A 22,331-nucleotide genomic window follows, 5' to 3' on the forward strand; every position below is an offset into this window, starting at 1 on the left:
TCTTGCAGGACATCCTGCTGATGAAGGGGGAAGGGGAGGTGAAGCTCAACATGACTGTCGGGAAAGGAGAGCAGGTCCTGAAGCACAACAGGAGGGAGGGGCAGGAGAAGATCTGCTCTCAGCTGCAGAGCCTGAAGGACGCCTGGGCCAACATGTTGATGACCTCCATGAGCTGTCACAGGTAGGACAGTCAGCAGAGCTGCAGCACGACATCCACACCGTTACCTTCAACCCCTGTTCAAATGTATACACAGCCTCACATATGGAGATCTGCTGCTTTTCTGTTTTATATCAAAGTCAATCTTTGGGTTTGGACTCGCATGGTTCCCAAGGGTCCTTGAAATCCTTGAAAGTCATTTCAGAGACATACATAGACATGGGTTGACATTGAAAGTGCAAGAACAGATAGAAGAACTGCGAGTTCAGCAGCAGGAGCTGCTTTTTACTATTTCCCAAAGATTAGAAGATAATCTGCACATTACTGGATAGTGACCGTAGCTGCAGCTGTACCGACGCTGTAGCTGCTAATAGAAGGCAGATGCACTTCTTCCGTTCTTCTCGTGTGTGTGCAGCCGCCTGGAGTGGACGGTGGCCCAGTGGAGCAGCTTCCAGGACAGCAGGCTGCAGCTGCAGCAGTGGATGGAGGCGGTGGAGCAGGAGGTGGGGGTGAGTCTCCCTCAGCAGCCGGGACTCAAAGAGAAGTCCGCGCTGCTCGAGCGCCTCCGGGCCATCCAGGCTGACGTGGACTCTCACGCAGCAGCGCTGTCCCGCCTCACAGACAAGGCCGTGGAGATGCAGGAGAAAACTGCTGACCAGACATTTGGACCGGAGCCGCGCGCCGAGCTCAACGCACACTTTACTGATATCTCAGCTGTTGTCAAGGTGAGTTAACTACAGGTGTAGGTCTCATAGGGATATCTATATCTATATATATATTTATATTTACTCCTGACGAGAGGAGGAACTGTACTTACTATAATTACTGTAAGTACAGTAATTAGTCATGTTGGACGAGAGTTCTAACGGTTAATAATGTTAAATGATTTGACTCCTAATTGAAGTGATTTATAACCCGGACACATTGAGAGTCATGATGTTCGATGATCCGCTCTGCCAGTCTACAACACACTCACATGTTATACTCTCTGATGTGTCCACGCAGGGCAAAGTGCAGACCATGCAGAGCATCGTGTCTGAGCACGAGCAGTACCACGATGCTGTGAGAGACTTCAACGACTGGCTGGTTTCTGCCCGAGAGGAGCTGCAGCGCTGGAGCGACCTGTCAGGAGACTCTGTGTGCATCAAGAGGAAGCTTTGTAAGGTTCAGGTGAGTTCACATCCTCTCCTCACGTCACCTGGACACCTCCCCACAGAAACATCTTCATTAGCGTTCCCTTTACGGAGACACGTGTGTGGGGAAGGGTCAGTTATGAGCTTTGTTAGTTAGTTACACTGTTAGTTACAGTTACACTGTGAGTTACAGTGACACTGTTAGTTACACTCTTAGTTATAGTTACACTGTGAGTTACACTGGGAGTAACAGTTACACTGTGAGTTACAGTTACACTGTTAGTTACACTGTGAGTTACAGTTACACTGTGAGTTACACTGGGAGTTACACTGGGAGTAACAGTTACACTGTTAGTTACAGTTACACTGTGAGTTACACTGTGAGTTACAGTTACACTGTGAGTTACACTGTGAGTAACAGTTACACTGTTAGTTACAGTTACACTGTGAGTTACACTGTGAGTTACACTGTGAGTTACACTTACACTGTGAGTTACAGTTACACTGTTAGTTACACTGTTAGTTACAGTTAAACTGTGAGTTACAGTTACACTGTTAGTTACACTGTTAGTTACACTGTTAGTTACAGTTACACTGTGAGTTACACTGTGAGTTACACTGTGAGTTACAGTTACACTGTTAGTTACAGTTACACTGTGAGTTACAGTTACACTGTGAGTTACACTGTGAGTTACACTGTGAATTACAGTTACACTGTTAGTTACACTGTTAGTTACAGTTACACTGTGAGTTACAGTTACACTGTTAGTTACACTGTGAGTTACAGTTACACTGTGAGTTACAGTTACACTGTGAGTTACACTGTGAGTTACACTGTGAATTACAGTTACACTGTGAGTTACAGTTACACTGTGAGTTACAGTTACACTGTTAGTTACACTGTTAGTTACACTGTGAGTTACAGTTACACTGTTAGTTACACTGTTAGTTACAGTTACACTGTTAGTTACACTGTTAGTTACAGTTACACTGTGAGTTACAGTTACACTGTTAGTTACACTGTTAGTTACACTGTGAGTTACAGTTACACTGTTAGTTACAGTTACACTGTTAGTTACACTGTTAGTTACACTGTTAGTTACAGTTACACTGTTAGTTACACTGTTAGTTACAGTTACACTGTGAGTTACAGTTACACTGTTAGTTACACTGTGAGTTACAGTTACACTGTTAGTTACACTGTGAGTTACAGTTACACTGTTAGTTACAGTTACACTGTTAGTTACACTGTGACTCCTCTCCCAGGAGTTGCTGGACTCGAAGCAGCGGGGCCGGGAGAGGCTGAGTCGGGTGCAGAGATGCGGGGCGGTGTCCAGAGATCACACGGGCTCAGGGGGCTACGAGGCTCTGGAGCGGGAGGAAGCCGCCCTGCTGTCGTCCTGGGACCAGTGGGAGCGTGCAGCCCTGCAGACGCGGGCCAGTCTGGAGACGGCCCTCTCACAGATAGCCAGCTCGGAGCAGGAGTTCAGCAGCCTGTCGGCTCAGCTGGAGCAGGAGCTGCACGACTTCAGCCGGCAGCTGAAGGACTGGCGTCTGCGGCTGGCTCAGGCCGAGAGGCAGCAGGAAGGAGAGGAGGCCGTGAAGGGCTGGCACACCGCGAAGGTAGCACTCACATGATGGCAGCCGTCACCTGTCCTGCTGCGCTGTACTCCAGCTTCAGTGTGCATCTGATGAAGAGCATCAGAACACAAAACTTTCGTTCTGAGAGAAAAGTGTTTAGATGGAATAATCTATAATAATAATAATAATAATAATGGAATAATAATCTACCGACTGGTCTGGAACTTTAAACGAGTTCAAATGTTTTAACAGATCATCTTTAACTGATGTAAATCTTTGTGCTTTAATGATAAATGTTGAACCTTGATGTCTTTGACTCCAATAGACAAACCTGGTTAAATAACATGTCAGCATGTTAATAACTTTTCATGGTGTGTTCTCCACAGGACACTCTGGAGGAACTAGTTAAGGCTGAGCCGGCGTCGGATCGTCTGAAGACTCAGCTCAACGATCTGTGCAGGTTCTCCAGAGACATGGGGACGCAGTCTGAGCGAGTGTCTGCGCTCATCAAGGAGTACAACAGGTGAGAAGTGACCTGCTGCAGAGCGACACGCCACGACTCTGCACAACAAGGATGCAACAAATGCCCCGCCATAAAAAACACTTCCTGTGCCGGGGACATGAGATGTTGTTACTGCTTTATATGTTTAGAATTTAAGTTTATATAAAGTCCGTCCCCATGGTGAGCAAACACATTAAAAACACTTTCAGTTTAATGGAGACACTACAGGTGAACAGAGTCATACATGTTGTACACACTACAGGTGAACAGGGTCATACATGTTGTACACACTACAGGTGAACAGAGTCATACATGTTGTACACACTACAGGTGAACAGAGTCATACATGTTGTACACACTACAGGTGAACAGGGTCATACATGTTGTACACACTACAGGTGAACAGAGTCATACATGTTGTACACACTACAGGTGAACAGGGTCAAACATGTTGTACACACTACAGGTGAACAGAGTCATACATGTTGTACACACTACAGGTGAACAGAGTCATACATGTTGTACACACTACAGGTGAACAGAGTCATACATGTTGTACACACTACAGGTGAACAGGGTCATACATGTTGTACACACTACAGGTGAACAGAGTCATACATGTTGTACACACTACAGGTGAACAGAGTCATACATGTTGTACACACTACAGGTGAACAGAGTCATACATGTTGTACACACTACAGGTGAACAGAGTCATACATGTTGTACACACTACAGGTGAACAGGGTCATACATGTTGTACACACTACAGGTGAACAGAGTCATACATGTTGTACACACTACAGGTGAACAGGGTCAAACATGTAACTAACAGATATCATGAAGCTTCCCCACTTCATGACTCACATCAACACAGTTTATATTACAAGTGTTTAATATGTACATGAGGCGTTATGTAATGTAGCTGTGGAGAGTTTACATCTACACACACAGTTACACACACACACTCTCATGTTCTCATGTTCCTCTCGGCTCACAGAAGACTCTTAAAATGCAGCAGTGCATGAATAAAGATGATTATACCTGAAGCCTTTTTACAACAAACTACAATTCGCCGTTCAAACAATATTGACACACTGTCAACATTAGTTTTTAATTATAGTTCCACACAGATAATATTTACTGCAGAAGTGTGTCGTAAAGTAAAAGTATTTCCATGTTCATGTAGTCTGAGTCTGCAGGCGTCCAGGGAGTGTCAGAGCAAAGAGAAGCTCCTGGATCAGGGCTTCCGCTCAGCCTTCAGGGAGTTCCAGCAGTGGTTGGTCAACGCTAAGATCAACACAGCCAAGTGCTTCGACGTGCCTCAAAATCTCAACGAGGCCTCGTCCAGCCTGCAGAAGATTCAGGTACAGCACTGAGTGCTGCCAAGCAACCAGCTTCTGCTGGGATATTTATTATTACTGTAACATTATAATGTGCACACACATTTAATAATAATCTAGAAATACAGTTTATATTATATTTATGTTATTAGACTTTGCACTCAGCTGCAGAACCTTCTGTGCTTGTTTGTGCTGTAAAATCATGAATACAACATCTTTTGTGAGTAGGACCTTGAGCGGCTGCAGGTGGTAGAGGCTGCAGGTGGTAGAGGCTGCAGGTGGTAGAGGCTGCAGGTGGTAGCGGCTGCAGGTGGTAGAGGCTGCAGGTGGTAGAGGCTGCAGGTAGCGGCTGCAGGTGGTAGAGGCTGCAGGTGGTAGAGGCTGCAGGTGGTAGCGGCTGCAGGTGGTAGAGGCTGCAGGTGGTAGAGGCTGCAGGTAGCGGCTGCAGGTGGTAGAGGCTGCAGGTGGTAGAGGCTGCAGGTGGTAGAGGCTGCAGGTGGTAGAGGCTGCAGGTAGCGGCTGCTGCAGTTGATGCACAAACCCTCTCCGTGCTCGAGTTCTCACCTCTGTTTCCCTCCCCAGGAGTTTCTGAGTGACAGAGGTCAGGGTCAGTCGCAGCTCAATGCTGTGGTCGTGAGCGGCGAGCTGCTCTGTCGTGCCGCAGCTAAAGACAAGGTGGAGGCAGTCCGGGGCAAAATGAACAGCTCCAGAGAGGACTGGAAACATATGATGAGCAGCCTGCACCACAGAGAGACGAGTCTGCAGGTAAGATCCCAGAGCTCTTCTCAGCGCCAGTACAAAACAAAGTATATTGATTATTGCAATGTGTCCTCATCAGAGCCTATTGCACATTTAAATACTTATTACACAAGTTCAATGAATAAATGACAAGAAAGAGAAGCGATGGGGTAACGTAGGAGGGAGGAATCCATCTTTGGGGTAAATCTTATTAAAAATGTTTATATGATTTTGTCCTGTTTATCAGATGTAGATATCCTTTGTTTAGTTGTGCTGTATGTGCTCACGTGCTGTATGTGCTCACGTGCTGTATGTGCTCACATGCTGTATGTGCTCACATGCTGTAAGTGCTCACATGCTGTAAGTGCTCACATGCTGTATGTGCTCACATGCTGTATGTGCTCACGTGCTGTAAGTGCTCACATGCTGTAAGTGCTCACGTGCTGTATGTGCTCACATGCTGTATGTGCTCACATGCTGTAAGTGCTCACATGCTGTAAGTGCTCACGTGCTGTATGTGCTCACGTGCTGTAAGTGCTCACGTGCTGTATGTGCTCACATGCTGTAAGTGCTCACATGCTGTAAGTGCTCACATGCTGTAAGTGCTCACGTGCTGTAAGTGCTCACGTGCTGTATGTGCTCACGTGCTGTAAGTGCTCACGTGCTGTAAGTGCTCACGTGCTGTAAGTGCTCACGTGCTGTATGTGCTCACGTGCTGTAAGTGCTCACGTGCTGTAAGTGCTCACGTGCTGTATGTGCTCACATGCTGTAAGTGCTCACATGCTGTAAGTGCTCACATGCTGTAAGTGCTCACGTGCTGTAAGTGCTCACGTGCTGTATGTGCTCACGTGCTGTAAGTGCTCACGTGCTGTAAGTGCTCACGTGCTGTAAGTGCTCACGTGCTGTATGTGCTCACATGCTGTAAGTGCTCACATGCTGTAAGTGCTCACGTGCTGTATGTGCTCACGTGCTGTAAGTGCTCACGTGCTGTATGTGCTCACATGCTGTAAGTGCTCACATGCTGTAAGTGCTCACATGCTGTAAGTGCTCACGTGCTGTAAGTGCTCACGTGCTGTATGTGCTCACGTGCTGTAAGTGCTCACGTGCTGTAAGTGCTCACGTGCTGTAAGTGCTCACGTGCTGTATGTGCTCACGTGCTGTAAGTGCTCACGTGCTGTAAGTGCTCACGTGCTGTATGTGCTCACATGCTGTAAGTGCTCACATGCTGTAAGTGCTCACATGCTGTAAGTGCTCACGTGCTGTAAGTGCTCACGTGCTGTATGTGCTCACGTGCTGTAAGTGCTCACGTGCTGTAAGTGCTCACGTGCTGTAAGTGCTCACGTGCTGTAAGTGCTCACGTGCTGTATGTGCTCACGTGCTGTAAGTGCTCACGTGCTGTAAGTGCTCACGTGCTGTATGTGCTCACGTGCTGTATGTGCTCACGTGCTGTAAGTGCTCACGTGCTGTATGTGCTCACATGCTGTAAGTGCTCACCTGCTGTAAGTGCTCACGTGCTGTAAGTGCTCACGTGCTGTAAGTGCTCACGTGCTGTAAGTGCTCACATGCTGTAAGTGCTCACGTGCTGTAAGTGCTCACATGCTGTATGTCAACATGTCCTCAGTTCTCTTTATAACGTGTGTTTCAGAACGTTTTGTCTCAGATGAAAGATTTTGAGGCGAGTGCCGAGCCTCTGCAGGAGAGCCTGAACGCCACAGAGCTGGCCGTGCACGAGAGCTGCACGAGACTTCACGACCTCACAGCCAAGAAGCAAGAGCTGCACAAGCTGCAGGTGCGAAGGTCCCCACATGTTCACAGCGTTTCCTCTCAACATGTCCTTAGAAATTCAATGAACTGAAATTTGGGCAAATATTTGCCTCACATATAATATTTTATATCGTTGGAATTTCTTTATTTTAAGGTTTGTCACCTCGGTCAGTTTACTCGATATATCAGCCTGACCTGAATATATTTATTTACTTTAAGTAATTCTATGACTTATTTTCCTTCACACTGAAAATACAAGAAGGTACAACATTTATTTCTGTGTTTTTAAAAAGTTGAAACTTGCAGAAACCCTGTGAGTGTCAACAGGGAGGTCTGCTGCGTCGCTGTTATCGTGTAGGAAGCTCTGCCAGCAGCTTTTACTAACTACCATGTGCTAACTTTTAAAGTTCTGCCATCTTTCTGCTTTGCTGCTTCCACGTGTCCTCTAAACGGTGTCTATAAATAACACTTTTCATTTATTAGAGTTGCTTTTATCCTGAACTGTTTAAAACTGCCGACCTTTCTGCCGTGTCTAACCCTCAGTGTGTGTGTGTGTGTGACCTCTGTGTGAGCTTGCATGTGATAACCTGCCTGTGCTCTTCAGTCTGTGCTGGAGGAGTTAGCCTCTCACCAGCTGCAGCTGAACAAGCTGAAAGAGAAGGCCCAGCTGCTGTGGGACGAACACGCGGCCGGAAAGGGTTTTGTGCACCGTGTGTCGCAGCTCTCTGCTCAGTACCTAGCTTTAACCAACCTGACCAAGGTACAGTACCGCCTTCCGTCTGCTCCTGCACGGGGGCTGTGTGTGGGGGCTTTATACCTTTACTGTTAACCCTCAGAACAACCTGCACAGAGAGGAACATGTGACAGGAAGCTGCTCGGGGTTCAGAGGGTTAAACTCTAAACACTTTCTTTAGTTACTGTAGTCTTATACAGAGAATACACGCTAACGTCACGTTTACTTAAAGTGTGCATCAGGTCGAGCCTGCTGAGGGATAATGCTGTGTGTGTGTGTGTGTGTGTGTGTGTGTGTGTGTGTGTGTGTGTGTGTGTGTGTGTGTGTGTGTGTGTGTGTGTGTGTGTGTGTGTGTGTGTGTGTGTGTGTGTGCGTGATCTGCAGGAGAAGGCGTCTCGCATCGAGAGGATCTCCACTGAGCACCAGCTGTTCTCTCAGGGCCTGAAGGAACTGCAGAACTGGGTGTCTGACACCAGCCACATGCTGCAGACCTACTGTACCCCCACCGCCGACAAACATGTTCTGGACAGCAGGACCATCAAGCTGGAGGTACGAAGGAAGTACTAATACCTCTCTGAACAAATACTCTGATACAAGTATGTCAATATAACCAGGAACATTTGAGAAGCTGCAAATATGATTTTATTTTTACATGAAAAATTATTATCAAACTTGTACTGGTACTTGTACTGGTGATTGTACTGGTACTGGTGCTTGTACTGGTACTTGTACTGGTACTTGTACTGGTTCTTGTACTGGTACTTGTACTGGTGATTGTACTGGTACTGGTGCTTGTACTGGTACTTGTACTGGTACTTGTACTGGTTCTTGTACTGGTACTTGTACTGGTACTTGTACTGGTACTCGTGTTTGTTCTGGTACTTAAACTTGTACTGGTACTTGTACTGGTGATTGTACTGGTACTGGTGCTTGTACTGGTACTTGTACTGGTACTTGTACTGGTTCTTGTACTTGTACTGGTACTTGTACTGGTACTCGTGTTTGTTCTGGTACTTAAACTTGTACTGGTACTTGTACTGGTTCTTGTACTGGTTCTTGTACTTGTACTGGTACTTGTACTGGTACTCGTGTTTGTTCTGGTACTTAAACTTGTACTTGTACTGGTACTTGTGTTTGTTCTGGTACTTAAACTTGTACTTGCACTGGTACTTTACGGGTACTTAAACTTGTACTGGTACTTGTACTTGTATTTGTTCTGGTACTCAAACTTGTACTGGTACTCCATAAACGTCCTGTGTGTGTGCACCAGGCTCTGCTGTCAGCTCGTCAGGAGAAGGAGATCCAGCTGAAGATGCTGAGCACGAGAGGTGAGTCTGTGCAGAGGAACACGTCGGCGGAGGGTGTTCCTGTCCTGCAGGAGCAGATCCAGGACCTGAAGGACTCGTGGGACGCTCTGCTCTCCGCCTGCATCCAGTGCAAGAGGTCAGCAAAGTGTTCACAGAAATGTATTCCGGCTTCACCTGAAGTGTTGAAAAAGAATTGAATATTCTCAAAGTGTTGGACTTCTTTATTGGGTTATATAAAAACAGTAGCTGTCAGATGTTTAGTGTTTGTGTGGCTCTTTATGCATCTTTTAATTATTAGATTACACACACACACACACACACATCTCAGATCTACCGTTAAAGGTGAATAAAGATGTTCTTACTGACTCATGATATCCTCCACACTTTGAACCCGGAGAACCTGCTCTGTTGTTCCTGCTGCACTTTCTGCATGACGTCTCACTTTGTGTCTTTAACGCACCAGCCAGCTGGACGGCTCCCTGTCTCAGTGGACCAGCTACCAGGAGGACGTCCGGCAGTTTGTGGCGTGGATGGAGCACGTGGAGGAGAGTCTGGACCCCGTGGACAAACTGTGTCCAGAGATGAGGGACAAAACCACCAACCTGAGCAAAGCCAAGGTACTGAAACCTGCTGACTCAGCTGTAGACTATAAAGGGACAGTGCAGGTGAACAGAGTCATACATGTTGTACACACTACAGGTGAACAGAGTCATACATGTTGTACACACTACAGGTGAACAGAGTCATACATGTTGTACACACTACAGGTGAACAGAGTCATACATGTTGTACACACTACAGGTGAACAGGGTCATACATGTTGTACACACTACAGGTGAACAGAGTCATACATGTTGTACACACTACAGGTGAACAGAGTCATACATGTTGTACACACTACAGGTGAACAGAGTCATACATGTTGTACACACTACAGGTGAACAGAGTCATACATGTTGTACACACTACAGGTGAACAGGGTCATACATGTAACTAACAGATATCATGAAGCTTCCCCACTTCATGACTCACATCAACACAGTTTATATTACAAGTGTTTAATATGTACATGAGGCGTTATGTAATGTAGCTGTGGAGAGTTTACATCTACACACACAGTTACACACACACTCTGATGTTCTCATGTTCCTCTCGTCTGAAGAACACGAGTTATAAAAGGTAAATAGTTTAAGTCTCTGAATGAAGCAGAAGTCGAGTTAACAGCGACAGATATAAAGGTTAAAGCCGTTTATTGCTCGTGTCCCTGTTGCTCCAGTTGCTGCAGGAGGAGGTGCTGAGCCACAGCGCGCTGCTGGACACCATCGCTGCAAAGAGTTCCAGCATCGCTGAGAACTACGTCAGCCAGCTGGAGCTGCAGGACCTGCAGGAGCGCTACAGCTCCAACAAAGACAGCACTGTGGTGAGAGAGCGCCACGTGCACAGATCTACAATATACTTCAGCAGAACTCAGAGACCCTCCAACAATCTGTTCAGAAGCATCCAACACATTTACTACTTTACTTGTTAATGCAAAGTGCTCTTCTGTGTATGGTGAGTTGGTATTATCGACACATGCTGTGTTGTTTATTACAAGTGTGGCTCTCATGTGGAGAGTTTTATCTCACAAGCTCTGGTTGTTAAATACAGTTTAAGAAAAGAAAGTTTCAGCTTTAGTAAAAGATTTAATTCTATTCATGTCCATCTGCACAACGACTGACGTGTCATTGAGTGTGTTTGTGTTTAGAGTCCAGCATTGACCTGAACGCTCTTATTTAAGTTCTTCTTATGATTAATTGCTATTTTAAACACGAATGGACAAAAGGTAAGTGAGATCCATCCGAGAGGAGAATATCTTAATGTGACGGATGTTCCTCTGCCTGGTGTCCTCAGAGAGCGGTGTGCAGGGCGGAGGAGCTGGTGGGGGCCCACCAGGAGTACCAGCGGGGCCTCCAGGCCTTCGAGGACTGGCTGGAGGAGGAGCAGGAGAAACTGGGCTGCTACACGCAGCTGGAGGGGGATGTGGACATGCTGGAGGAGACGCTGCAGAAGCTGCAGGTCTGAACACTTTGTTTCACCTGGAGATGTTTGTAATAGTGTGGACACTGCCTGCTCACTGTACATGTTGAAGTAACTGTATGTGTGTGTGCAGGAGCTGCAGCTGCTCTGCACAGAGGGCCAGGCTCTGCTCAACACGCTACAGGTCAGTCGGGAGCTGGTCACTCCCTGGGGTCCGCCTCAGATGGAGGACCGCGCCCTGGAGACGCTGCAGCAGGAGTGGAGGATGTACCAGGCCCGGCTGGCCGACAGCCGCGCTCAGCTCAACAGCGCTCTGGCCAAACTGCGGCAGATGGAGCAGAAGTTCCAGCGCTTGGACAGCTGGCTGAAGGGCATGGAGACCAAAGCACAACTACGCAGCCACAGGAGGTCGGACCGCGCCACCAAGGACGCTCAGCTGCAGCTCATAAAGGTGGTGCAGAAGCTATGCATGGGGGGGGGGACAGTGTGTGAGATCTGAATATCAGCTGATGTAACGTAAACACACAAAGCTGAGACAAGAGGAACATGTAGAGATGACACAGCTCAGACTGCTGCACGATCATCCGCTGCTTTAGGAGCAAAACATTTTAAATCCATTTTTAAGATTAATTCAGAATCTGAGAAGGTAAAAATCTACTTTCTTACATTAAATGAATCCATTTACTCCGAGCATCCAGCTCTGCAAGTGGAGATGTTTTTACTCTGTAATTCTGCGTAGTTTAGTCAGAACCAGAGTCCTGCAGTGGATCTGCAGTGGACTTGTTGACACTTGTCTGCTGCTGTGTGTCAGAGCTGGCAGGAGGAGGTGCTGGTGTACCAGGAGGAGATGGAGGGGCTCAGCCTGTTGGCTCAGCAGGTTCTGGATGAGACTCACATCAGCAGCCGGATCAGCTCCAGAGCCACACAGATCACAGCCCGGTACCACGTCCTGCTGCTGCACCTGCTGGTAACACTGCTGCACCACCCTTACACCACCTTGTGTTGGAGAGCTGCAGCACGTAGTCGAATAATCTCAAACTATTTCAATCATCGATTAATCCTTAAAGTCTGCAGATCTGCTGCTTTCCTCTGTGTTATATGGACAACATGTGGAGGTTATTAATAATGGACGCAGCTCTGATATATAAACGTGGAGAATACGTGGACACTCATCACTCCTGCTGACCCCCCCCTCGTGGTGTTCTTTGTGTGACAGGAGACCATCAAGCAGCTGCAGGAGGAAGTGTTCTGCGTAGAAGAGGCTCAGTGTGTCTTCAACACCTTCTCAGACTGGCTCAGCGCCGCGCAGAACACCTTCAGCACCGTGGCCCTCAGTGTGGACGTGGTGGACCGCTGTGCTATGGAGAGGAAGATGAAGAGACTGGAGGTACACTGTGTGTGTGTGTGTGTTACTGTGTGTGTGTGTGTTGTGTGTGTGTGTGTGTGTGTGTGTGTGTGTGTGTGTGTGTGTTACTGTGTGTGTGTGTGTGTGTGTGTGTTACTGTGTGTGTGTGTGTGTGTGTGTGTGTGTGTGTGTGTTACTGTGTGTGTGTGTGTGTGTGTGTGTGTGTGTGTGTTACTGTGTGTGTGTGTGTGTGTGTGTGTGTGTGTGTGTGTGTTACTGTGTGTGTGTGTGTGTGTGTGTGTGTGTGTGTTACTGTGTGTGTGTGTGTGTGTGTGTGTTGTGTGTGTGTGTGTGTTACACTGTGTGTGTGTGTGTGTGTGTGTGTGTGTGTGTGTTACTGTGTGTGTGTGTGCGTGTTACTGTGTGTGTGTGTGTGTGTGTGTGTTACACTGTGTGTGTGTGTTACACTGTGTGTGTGTTACTGTGTGTGTGTTACACTGTGTGTGTGTTACAACTGTGTGTGTGTTACTGTGTGTGTGTTACACTGTGTGTGTGTGTTTACTGTGTGTGTGTTACTGTGTGTGTGTGTTACTGTGTGTGTGTGTTACACTGTGTGTGTGTGTTACACTGTGTGTGTGTTACACTGTGTGTGTGTTACACTGTGTGTGTGTGTGTGTGTGTTACACTGTGTGTGTGTGTTACACTGTGTGTGTGTGTTACTGTGTGTGTGTTACACTGTGTGTGTGTGTGTGTGTGTGTTACACTGTGTGTGTGTTACACTGTGTGTGTGTGTTACACTGTGTGTGTGTGTTACACTGTGTGTGTGTTACACTGTGCGGTCAGACTGAAGCATCTCTTATGTGTTTAAACTAAATAACTAACGTCCCCTGCAGGCTCTCCAGGCCGACATGGAGCAGGGCCACTGTCACCTGAAGATGCTGCGGGAGAAGACGCAGCGAGCCATGGCGTTCCTGGAGGAGCCCGAGCAGCTGAAGGAGGAAGTGGACAGCCGCCTCCTACAGCTGAAGGAGCTGATGGAAGCTCTGCGGACGGAGCACAGCTCCCTGGAGAAGAGCATCTCGCTCTCTAAAGACTTCATGGATAAATACAAGTCCCAGTCCCAGTGGCTGCTGGAGACCCAGAACCTGCTGGCCTCCAGTGTGGAGCCTAAAGCTGAGCTCTACCAGAAGAAGGCTCAGCTGGCCAAGTACAAGGTGATTCATGTTCCTGCTTATTAATGTTCTCATCCATGTTCCTGCTAATAATAATAATAATAATAATAATAATAATAATAATGATAATAATAATAATAATAATAATAATGATAATAATAATAATAATAATAATAATAATGATAATAATAATGATAATAATAATAATAATGATAATAATAATAATAATAATAATATAATACTGATAATAATGATAATAATAATAATAATAATGATAATAATAATAATAATAATAATATAATACTGATAATAATGATAATAATAATAATAATAATGATAATAATAATAATAATAATAATAATAATAATAATAATAATATATATATTATTATTATTATTATTATTATTATTATTATTATTATTATTATTATTATTATTATTATTATTATTATTATTATTATATTATTATCAGTATTATAATATTATTATCAGTATCATTGTTATTCAGTATCAGGGGGCTTGTTGCTTCATCTTTAGTTTTGTGGAAAGTGAAACTAAAGGATTTGTTGCTCTTCTTGGTGCAGACGATCCAGCACACAGTGCAGTCTCATGAGTCCGCGGTGAAGTCGGTGTTTGAGAAAGGAGAAGCGCTGCTGGACTCAGTGCGTGACCCAACCATCAGTGACAACATGAAGAGGCTGCAGACCGACTACCAGGACCTCTGCTCAGCAGCTCAGGTCCGGCCACAACCACAGAGTCCGTGTTGCTGCTGCCGGTGCTGTTGTGTGTTGAACTCATGTGTGAGTGTGTGTGTTGCAGACTCAGGTCCAGAACCTCGTGGAGTGGGTGAAGGAGCACGAGGACTACAACAGCGAGCTGCAGGAGGTGGAGAAGTGGCTCCTGCAGATGTCCAGCAGGCTGGTCACCTCCGACTCCATGCAGACCAGCGGGATGGAGATGGCCACGCAGCAACTCGCCCGACACAAGGTGCCTGAATAACAGACCACAGTAATGTTTACTTCCTCACACTTCTGATTCACACCTGTGCTACATACTTACCTGTAAAGCTACAACGCACCTTCTTAATCCAGCACGTAGGTTGTTTTACACATCTTTTGTATTCAGTTTGACGCTCCTTCATAACAGTCGGGGTTAAAAACTTGTTCACAAAATAACTACTTCTGTTCTTGACTAATATTAATAATGAATATAAACATTCATAACCTTCCAATGTGAGCCGGTTGTTGCTTTTAACAGTCTGTACATTCAGATCCTTTTATTTTAATTTTATACTTAATACTTTTACTCTTTGAATATCCTGCTCTGATCACTTTATCTAATCCTCACGTCTGTCTTTCAGGCCATAATGGAGGAGATTTCCAGTTTCGAGGAGCGTCTCAGCAGCTTGCAGCAGAAAGGAGAAGGTCTGGTGAGCAGCTGCACGGAGCAGGTTCAAGCTAAAATCAGTCAGCAGGTCCAGTCTCACCAGCAGGGAACCAGAGACAGTTACTCTGCCATCTGCAGCACGGCCCAGCGCGTGAGCTAATCCTACACATCTCTTATTGCTCTTCACCTGGAGACGACCACAGCGTGTTAACAAATACAGAGTCGGGACAGGCCGGGGATTTTGAGCAAAAGAAACATACGAGAATTGAGACTAAAGTTAAAAAATCACGTAAATGTACTATTTATTCCCAGAGAAGATCTACGTTTTGACTTTATAATCTCAGATAATCTCAGAGTTTTCTTTCTTAACTGGAGAAATGCTGAGTGTTCCTCCCCTCCCCCGGCTCTGTAACACACAGTCGTCTTCATTCACCTGTCATGATACAAGTGGTGAAGGTGTGGTATGTTGAACAGGTGTACCAGAGTCTGGACCGGGAGCTGCAGAAACACGTGAACCACCAGGACACTCTGCAGCAGAGCCAGACGTGGCTCTGCGCCGTGCAGGAGGAGCTCCAGCTGCACCAGCAGGGACCGTCTGGTCTGCAGGAAGCTCTGAAGCAGGTGACTCACGCAACGCTTGCATGTTGCATGTTTCTGCTCCTGCAAAGCAAGTTCTTCATCTTGTGTCGTAATGAATTTCTTCTGCACACACAGGTGAAGCACTACAGGGCCCTCCAGGAGCAGGCCAGCACCTACCTGGACCTGGTGTGCTCTGTGTGCGACCTGTCTGACGAGGCTGTGAGAGTCACCGCCGCTCACGTCCAGCAGGTCAAACTCACGGTCAGTTACAAATACGGCCTTCAACAAAAACCTTCCAATTATTCACACTCAAGTGTTATCTTCCACATGTTTCATGCTTTAAAACTAGTTTAGATTGAATATGAATATGTTTAATCATTCTAAAGATGACCTGATTATTAATGTTTAATTAAACAAGTATGTTGTGTTTTATGTTTGTTGTATTTTGTATTTTGTCTTAAACACGGATTGTAAATTCATAATAATAATATTCAGGGAAAACTTTGATATAGAAGATAATAAAAAATAAAAAGAGAGTAAATAAATATGTTAAATAATAATATGTATCTTATATATATGTTTTAGAGATGCTTGTCAGCCTGATCACTTTCCAGGACTTGAATAAAAGAGTCCCATATTTCCTTGAATTCCTTGATTTCCCCTCTGATCACAAAGGTTAATTTTTCTTTGTATCACAGTTATTTTATTACACACATAACATGCAGTGTGATTGCAACTCTTCAGTGTTTATGAATATAAATATCTATGGTGACATATCCTGATATAGAAAGTTCAGCACACAGATATTGAGGTTAAGGTGTAAACGTTCCTTCTGCAGATCGAGGAGAGGATGTCCCGTGCTCAGGAGCTGTCGGAGGGCTGGAGGGAGATCAAGGAGCAGAAACAGGATCTGAGCAGTTTGTTCCAGGACACGGAGCAGCAGCTGCTCAGCCTCTCCAGGAGACCTGCAGAGCTGGAGACCAAGATCGCTCAAAACATGCTGCAACAAGCCAAGGTGCAGAGTCCTCTCACATTATTTACATCCTATATTTACATTATTTACATCCTATAATTACATTATTTACATCCTTTATTTACATTATTTACATCCTATATTTACATTATTTACATCCTATATTTACATTATTTACATCCTATAATTACATTATTTACATCCTATATTTACATTATTTACATCCTATAATTACATTATTTACATCCTTTATTTACATTATTTACATCCTATATTTACATTATTTACATCCTATAATTACATTATTTACATCCTTTATTTACATTATTTACATCCTTTATTTACATTATTTACATCCTATAATTACATTATTTACATCCTATATTTACATTATTTACATCCTATATTTACATTATTTACATCCTATAATTACATTATTTACATCCTATATTACATTATTTACATCCTTTATTTACATTATTTACATCCTTTATTTACATTATTTACATCCTATATTTACATTATTTACATCCTTTATTTACATTATTTACATCCTTTATTTACATTATTTACATCCTTTATTTACATTATTTACATCCTATAATTACATTATTTACATCCTATATTTACATTATTTACATCCTTTATTTACATTATTTACATCCTATAATTACATTATTTACATCCTATATTTACATTATTTACATCCTATATTTACATTATTTACATCCTTTATTTACATTATTTACATCCTTTATTTACATTATTTACATCTTTTATTTACATTATTTACATCCTATAATTACATTATTTACATCCTATATTTACATTATTTACATCCTATATTTACATTATTTACATCCTATAATTACATTATTTACATCCTATATTTACATTATTTACATCCTATATTTACATTATTTACATCCTATATTTACATTATTTACATCCTATAATTACATTATTTACATCCTATATTTACATTATTTACATCCTATATTTACATTATTTACATCCTATATTACATTATTTACATCCTATAATTACATTATTTACATCCTATATTTACATTATTTACATCCTATATTTACATTATTTACATCCTTTATTTACATTATTTACATCCTATATTTACATTATTTACATCCTATATTTACATTATTTACATCCTATAATTACATTATTTACATCCTATATTTACATTATTTACATCCTTTATTTACATTATTTACATCCTATAATTACATTATTTACATCCTATATTTACATTATTTACATCCTATATTTACATTATTTACATCCTTTATTTACATTATTTACATCCTATAATTACATTATTTACATCCTATATTTACATTATTTACATCCTTTATTTACATCCTATATTTACATTATTTACATCCTATATCTACATTATTTACATCCTATATTTACATTATTTACATCCTATATTTTCATTATTTACACCCTATATTTACATTATTTACATCTTTTATTTACATCCTATATTTACATTATTTACATCCTGTATTCACATTATTTACATCCTATATTTACATTATTTACATCCTATATTATTTACATTATTTACATCCTATATTATTTACATTATTTACATTATTTACATCCTATATTTACATTATTTACATCCTATATTTACATTATTTACATCCTATATTATTTACATTATTTACATCCTATATTATTTACATTATTTACATTATTTACATCCTATATTTACATTATTTACATCCTATATTTACATTATTTACATCCTGTATTTACATTATTTACATCCTATATTTACATTATTTACAATCCTATATTTACATTATTTACATCCTATATTTACATTATTTACATCCTATATTCACATTATTTACATCCTATATTATTTACATTATTTACATCCTATATTATTTACATTATTTACATCCTGTATTTACATTATTTACATCCTATATTATTTACATTATTTACATCCTATATTACATTATTTACATCCTATATTTACATTATTTACATCCTATATTTACATTATTTACATCCTGTATTTACATTATTTACATCCTATATTTACATTATTTACATCCTTTATTTACATTATTTACATCCTTTATTTACATTATTTACATCCTTTATTTACATTATTTACATCCTATATTTAAATTATTTATATCCTTTATTTACATTATTTACATCCTTTATTACATTATTTACATCCTTTATTTACATTATTTACATCCTATATTTACATTATTTACATCCTTTATTTACATTATTTACATCCTATATTTACATTATTTACATCCTATATTTACATTATTTACATCCTATATTTAAATTATTTATATCCTTTATTTACATTATTTACATCCTATATTTAAATTATTTATATCCTATATTTACATTATTTACATCCTTTATTTACATTATTTACATCCTTTATTTACATTATTTACATCCTATATTTACATTATTTACAATCCTTTATTTACATTATTTACATCCTATATTTACATTATTTACATCCTATATTTACATTATTTACATCCTATATTTACATTATTTACAATCCTTTATTTACATTATTTACATCCTTTATTTACATTATTTACATCCTATATTTACATTATTTACATCCTATAATTACATTATTTACAATCCTTTATTTACATTATTTACATCCTTTATTTACATTATTTACATCCTATAATTACATTATTTACATCCTATATTTACATTATTTACATCCTATATTTACATTATTTACATCCTATAATTACATTATTTACATCCTATATTTACATTATTTACATCCTATAATTACATTATTTACAATCCTTTATTTACATTATTTACATCCTATATTTACATTATTTACATCCTATATTACATATTTACATCCTTTATTACATTATTTACATCCTTTATTACATTATTTACATCCTATTACATTATTATTTACATCCTATATTTACATTATTTACATCCTATATTTAACATTATTTTACATCCTATAATTACATTATTTACATCCTATATTTACATTATTTACATCCTTTATTTACATTATTTACATCCTTTATTTACATTATTTACATCCTATATTTACATTATTTTACAATCCTTTATTTACATTATTTACATCCTTTATTTACATTATTTACATCCGTTATTTACATTATTTACATCCTATAATTACATTATTTACATCCTATATTTACATTATTTACATCCTTTATTTACATTATTTACAATCCTATAATTACATTATTTACATCCTATATTTACATTATTTACATCCTATATTTACATTATTTACATCCTTTATTTACATTATTTACATCCTTTATTTACATTATTTACATCTTTTATTTACATTATTTACATCCTATAATTACATTATTTACATCCTATATTTACATTATTTACATCCTATATTTACATTATTTACATCCTATAATTACATTATTTACATCCTATATTTACATTATTTACATCCTATATTTACATTATTTACATCCTATATTTACATTATTACATCCTATAATTACATTATTTACATCCTATATTTACATTATTTACATCCTATATTTACATTATTTACATCCTATATTTACATTATTACATCCTATAATTACATTATTTACATCCTATATTTACATTATTTACATCCTATATTTACATTATTTACATCCTTTATTTACATTATTTACATCCTATATTTACATTATTTATATCCTATATTTACATTATTTACATCCTATAATTACATTATTTACATCCTATATTTACATTATTTACATCCTTTATTTACATTATTTTACCTCCTATAATTACATTATTTACATCCCTATATTTACATTATTTACATCCTATATTTACATTATTTACATCCTTTTTTCATTATTATTTACATCCTATAATTACATTATTTACATCCTATATTTACATTATTTACATCCTTTATTTACATCCTATATTTACATTATTTACATCCTATATCTACATTATTTACATCCTATATTTACATTATTTACATCCTATATTTTCATTATTTACACCCTATATTTACATTATTTACATCTTTTATTTACATCCTATATTTACATTATTTACATCCTGTATTCACATTATTTACATCCTATATTTACATTATTTACATCCTATATTATTTACATTATTTACATCCTATATTATTTACATTATTTACATTATTTACATCCTATATTTACATTATTTACATCCTATATTTACATTATTTACATCCTATATTATTTACATTATTTACATCCTATATTATTTACATTATTTACATTATTTACATCCTATATTTACATTATTTACATCCTATATTTACATTATTTACATCCTGTATTTACATTATTTACATCCTATATTTACATTATTTACATCCTATATTTACATTATTTACATCCTATATTTACATTATTTACATCCTATATTCACATTATTTACATCCATATTATTTACATTATTTACATCCTATATTATTTACATTATTTACATCCTGTATTTACATTATTTATCCTATATTATTTACATTATTTACATCCTATATTTACATTATTTACATCCTATATTTACATTATTTACATCCTATATTTACATTATTTACATCCTGTATTTACATTATTTACATCCTATATTTACATTATTTACATCCTTTATTTACATTATTTACATCCTTTATTTACATTATTTACATCCTTTATTTACATTATTTACATCCTATATTTAAATTATTTATATCCTTTATTTACATTATTTACATCCTTTATTTACATTATTTACATCCTTTATTTACATTATTTACATCCTATATTTACATTATTTACATCCTTTATTTACATTATTTACATCCTATATTTACATTATTTACATCCTATATTTACATTATTTACATCCTATATTTAAATTATTTATATCCTTTATTTACATTATTTACATCCTATATTTAAATTATTTATATCCTATATTTACATTATTTACATCCTTTATTTACATTATTTACATCCTTTATTTACATTATTTACATCCTATATTTACATTATTTACATCCTTTATTTACATTATTTACATCCTATATTTACATTATTTACATCCTATATTTACATTATTTACATCCTATATTTACATTATTTACATCCTTTATTTACATTATTTACATCCTATATTTACATTATTTACATCCTTTATTTAAATAATTTACATCCTTTATTTACATTATTTACATCCTTTATTTACATTATTTACATCCTATATTTACATTATTTACATCCTTTATTTAAATAATTTACATCCTTTATTTACATTATTTACATCCTATATTTACATTATTTACATCCTATATTTACATTATTTACATCCTTTATTTACATTATTTACATCCTATATTTACATTATTTACATCCTTTATTTAAATAATTTACATCCTTTATTTACATTATTTACATCCTATATTTACATTATTTACATCCTTTATTTACATTATTTACATCCTATATTTACATTATTTACATCCTTTATTTAAATAATTTACATCCTTATTTACATTATTTACATCCTTTATTTACATT

The 22,331-nt window shown here is 39.0% G+C and overlaps 1 protein-coding gene across 1 annotated transcript in view; it reads left to right on the plus strand.

Annotated features, from left to right (window-relative positions):
* syne1b (spectrin repeat containing, nuclear envelope 1b) overlaps nucleotides 1–22,331 on the plus strand; it is a 124,453-nt gene that overhangs the window by 42,830 nt on the left and 59,292 nt on the right. The window contains exons 59-82 of the mRNA XM_029426616.1: nucleotides 9–181; nucleotides 573–882; nucleotides 1,163–1,327; nucleotides 2,557–2,913; nucleotides 3,258–3,394; nucleotides 4,563–4,740; nucleotides 5,299–5,481; nucleotides 7,100–7,243; nucleotides 7,823–7,978; nucleotides 8,336–8,500; nucleotides 9,222–9,394; nucleotides 9,722–9,875; nucleotides 10,535–10,678; nucleotides 11,149–11,313; nucleotides 11,408–11,725; nucleotides 12,086–12,241; nucleotides 12,491–12,661; nucleotides 13,513–13,833; nucleotides 14,375–14,527; nucleotides 14,610–14,777; nucleotides 15,151–15,327; nucleotides 15,651–15,797; nucleotides 15,891–16,016; nucleotides 16,594–16,770. Of these exons, the coding sequence (XP_029282476.1) occupies nucleotides 9–181; nucleotides 573–882; nucleotides 1,163–1,327; nucleotides 2,557–2,913; nucleotides 3,258–3,394; nucleotides 4,563–4,740; nucleotides 5,299–5,481; nucleotides 7,100–7,243; nucleotides 7,823–7,978; nucleotides 8,336–8,500; nucleotides 9,222–9,394; nucleotides 9,722–9,875; nucleotides 10,535–10,678; nucleotides 11,149–11,313; nucleotides 11,408–11,725; nucleotides 12,086–12,241; nucleotides 12,491–12,661; nucleotides 13,513–13,833; nucleotides 14,375–14,527; nucleotides 14,610–14,777; nucleotides 15,151–15,327; nucleotides 15,651–15,797; nucleotides 15,891–16,016; nucleotides 16,594–16,770 (4,518 nt within the window). The remainder of the gene's footprint in view (nucleotides 1–8; nucleotides 182–572; nucleotides 883–1,162; nucleotides 1,328–2,556; nucleotides 2,914–3,257; nucleotides 3,395–4,562; nucleotides 4,741–5,298; nucleotides 5,482–7,099; nucleotides 7,244–7,822; nucleotides 7,979–8,335; nucleotides 8,501–9,221; nucleotides 9,395–9,721; nucleotides 9,876–10,534; nucleotides 10,679–11,148; nucleotides 11,314–11,407; nucleotides 11,726–12,085; nucleotides 12,242–12,490; nucleotides 12,662–13,512; nucleotides 13,834–14,374; nucleotides 14,528–14,609; nucleotides 14,778–15,150; nucleotides 15,328–15,650; nucleotides 15,798–15,890; nucleotides 16,017–16,593; nucleotides 16,771–22,331) is intronic.

The sequence above is a fragment of the Cottoperca gobio genome, unplaced genomic scaffold, assembly GCF_900634415.1.
Source record: "Cottoperca gobio unplaced genomic scaffold, fCotGob3.1 fCotGob3_212arrow_ctg1, whole genome shotgun sequence".
NCBI lineage: Eukaryota > Metazoa > Chordata > Actinopteri > Perciformes > Bovichtidae > Cottoperca > Cottoperca gobio.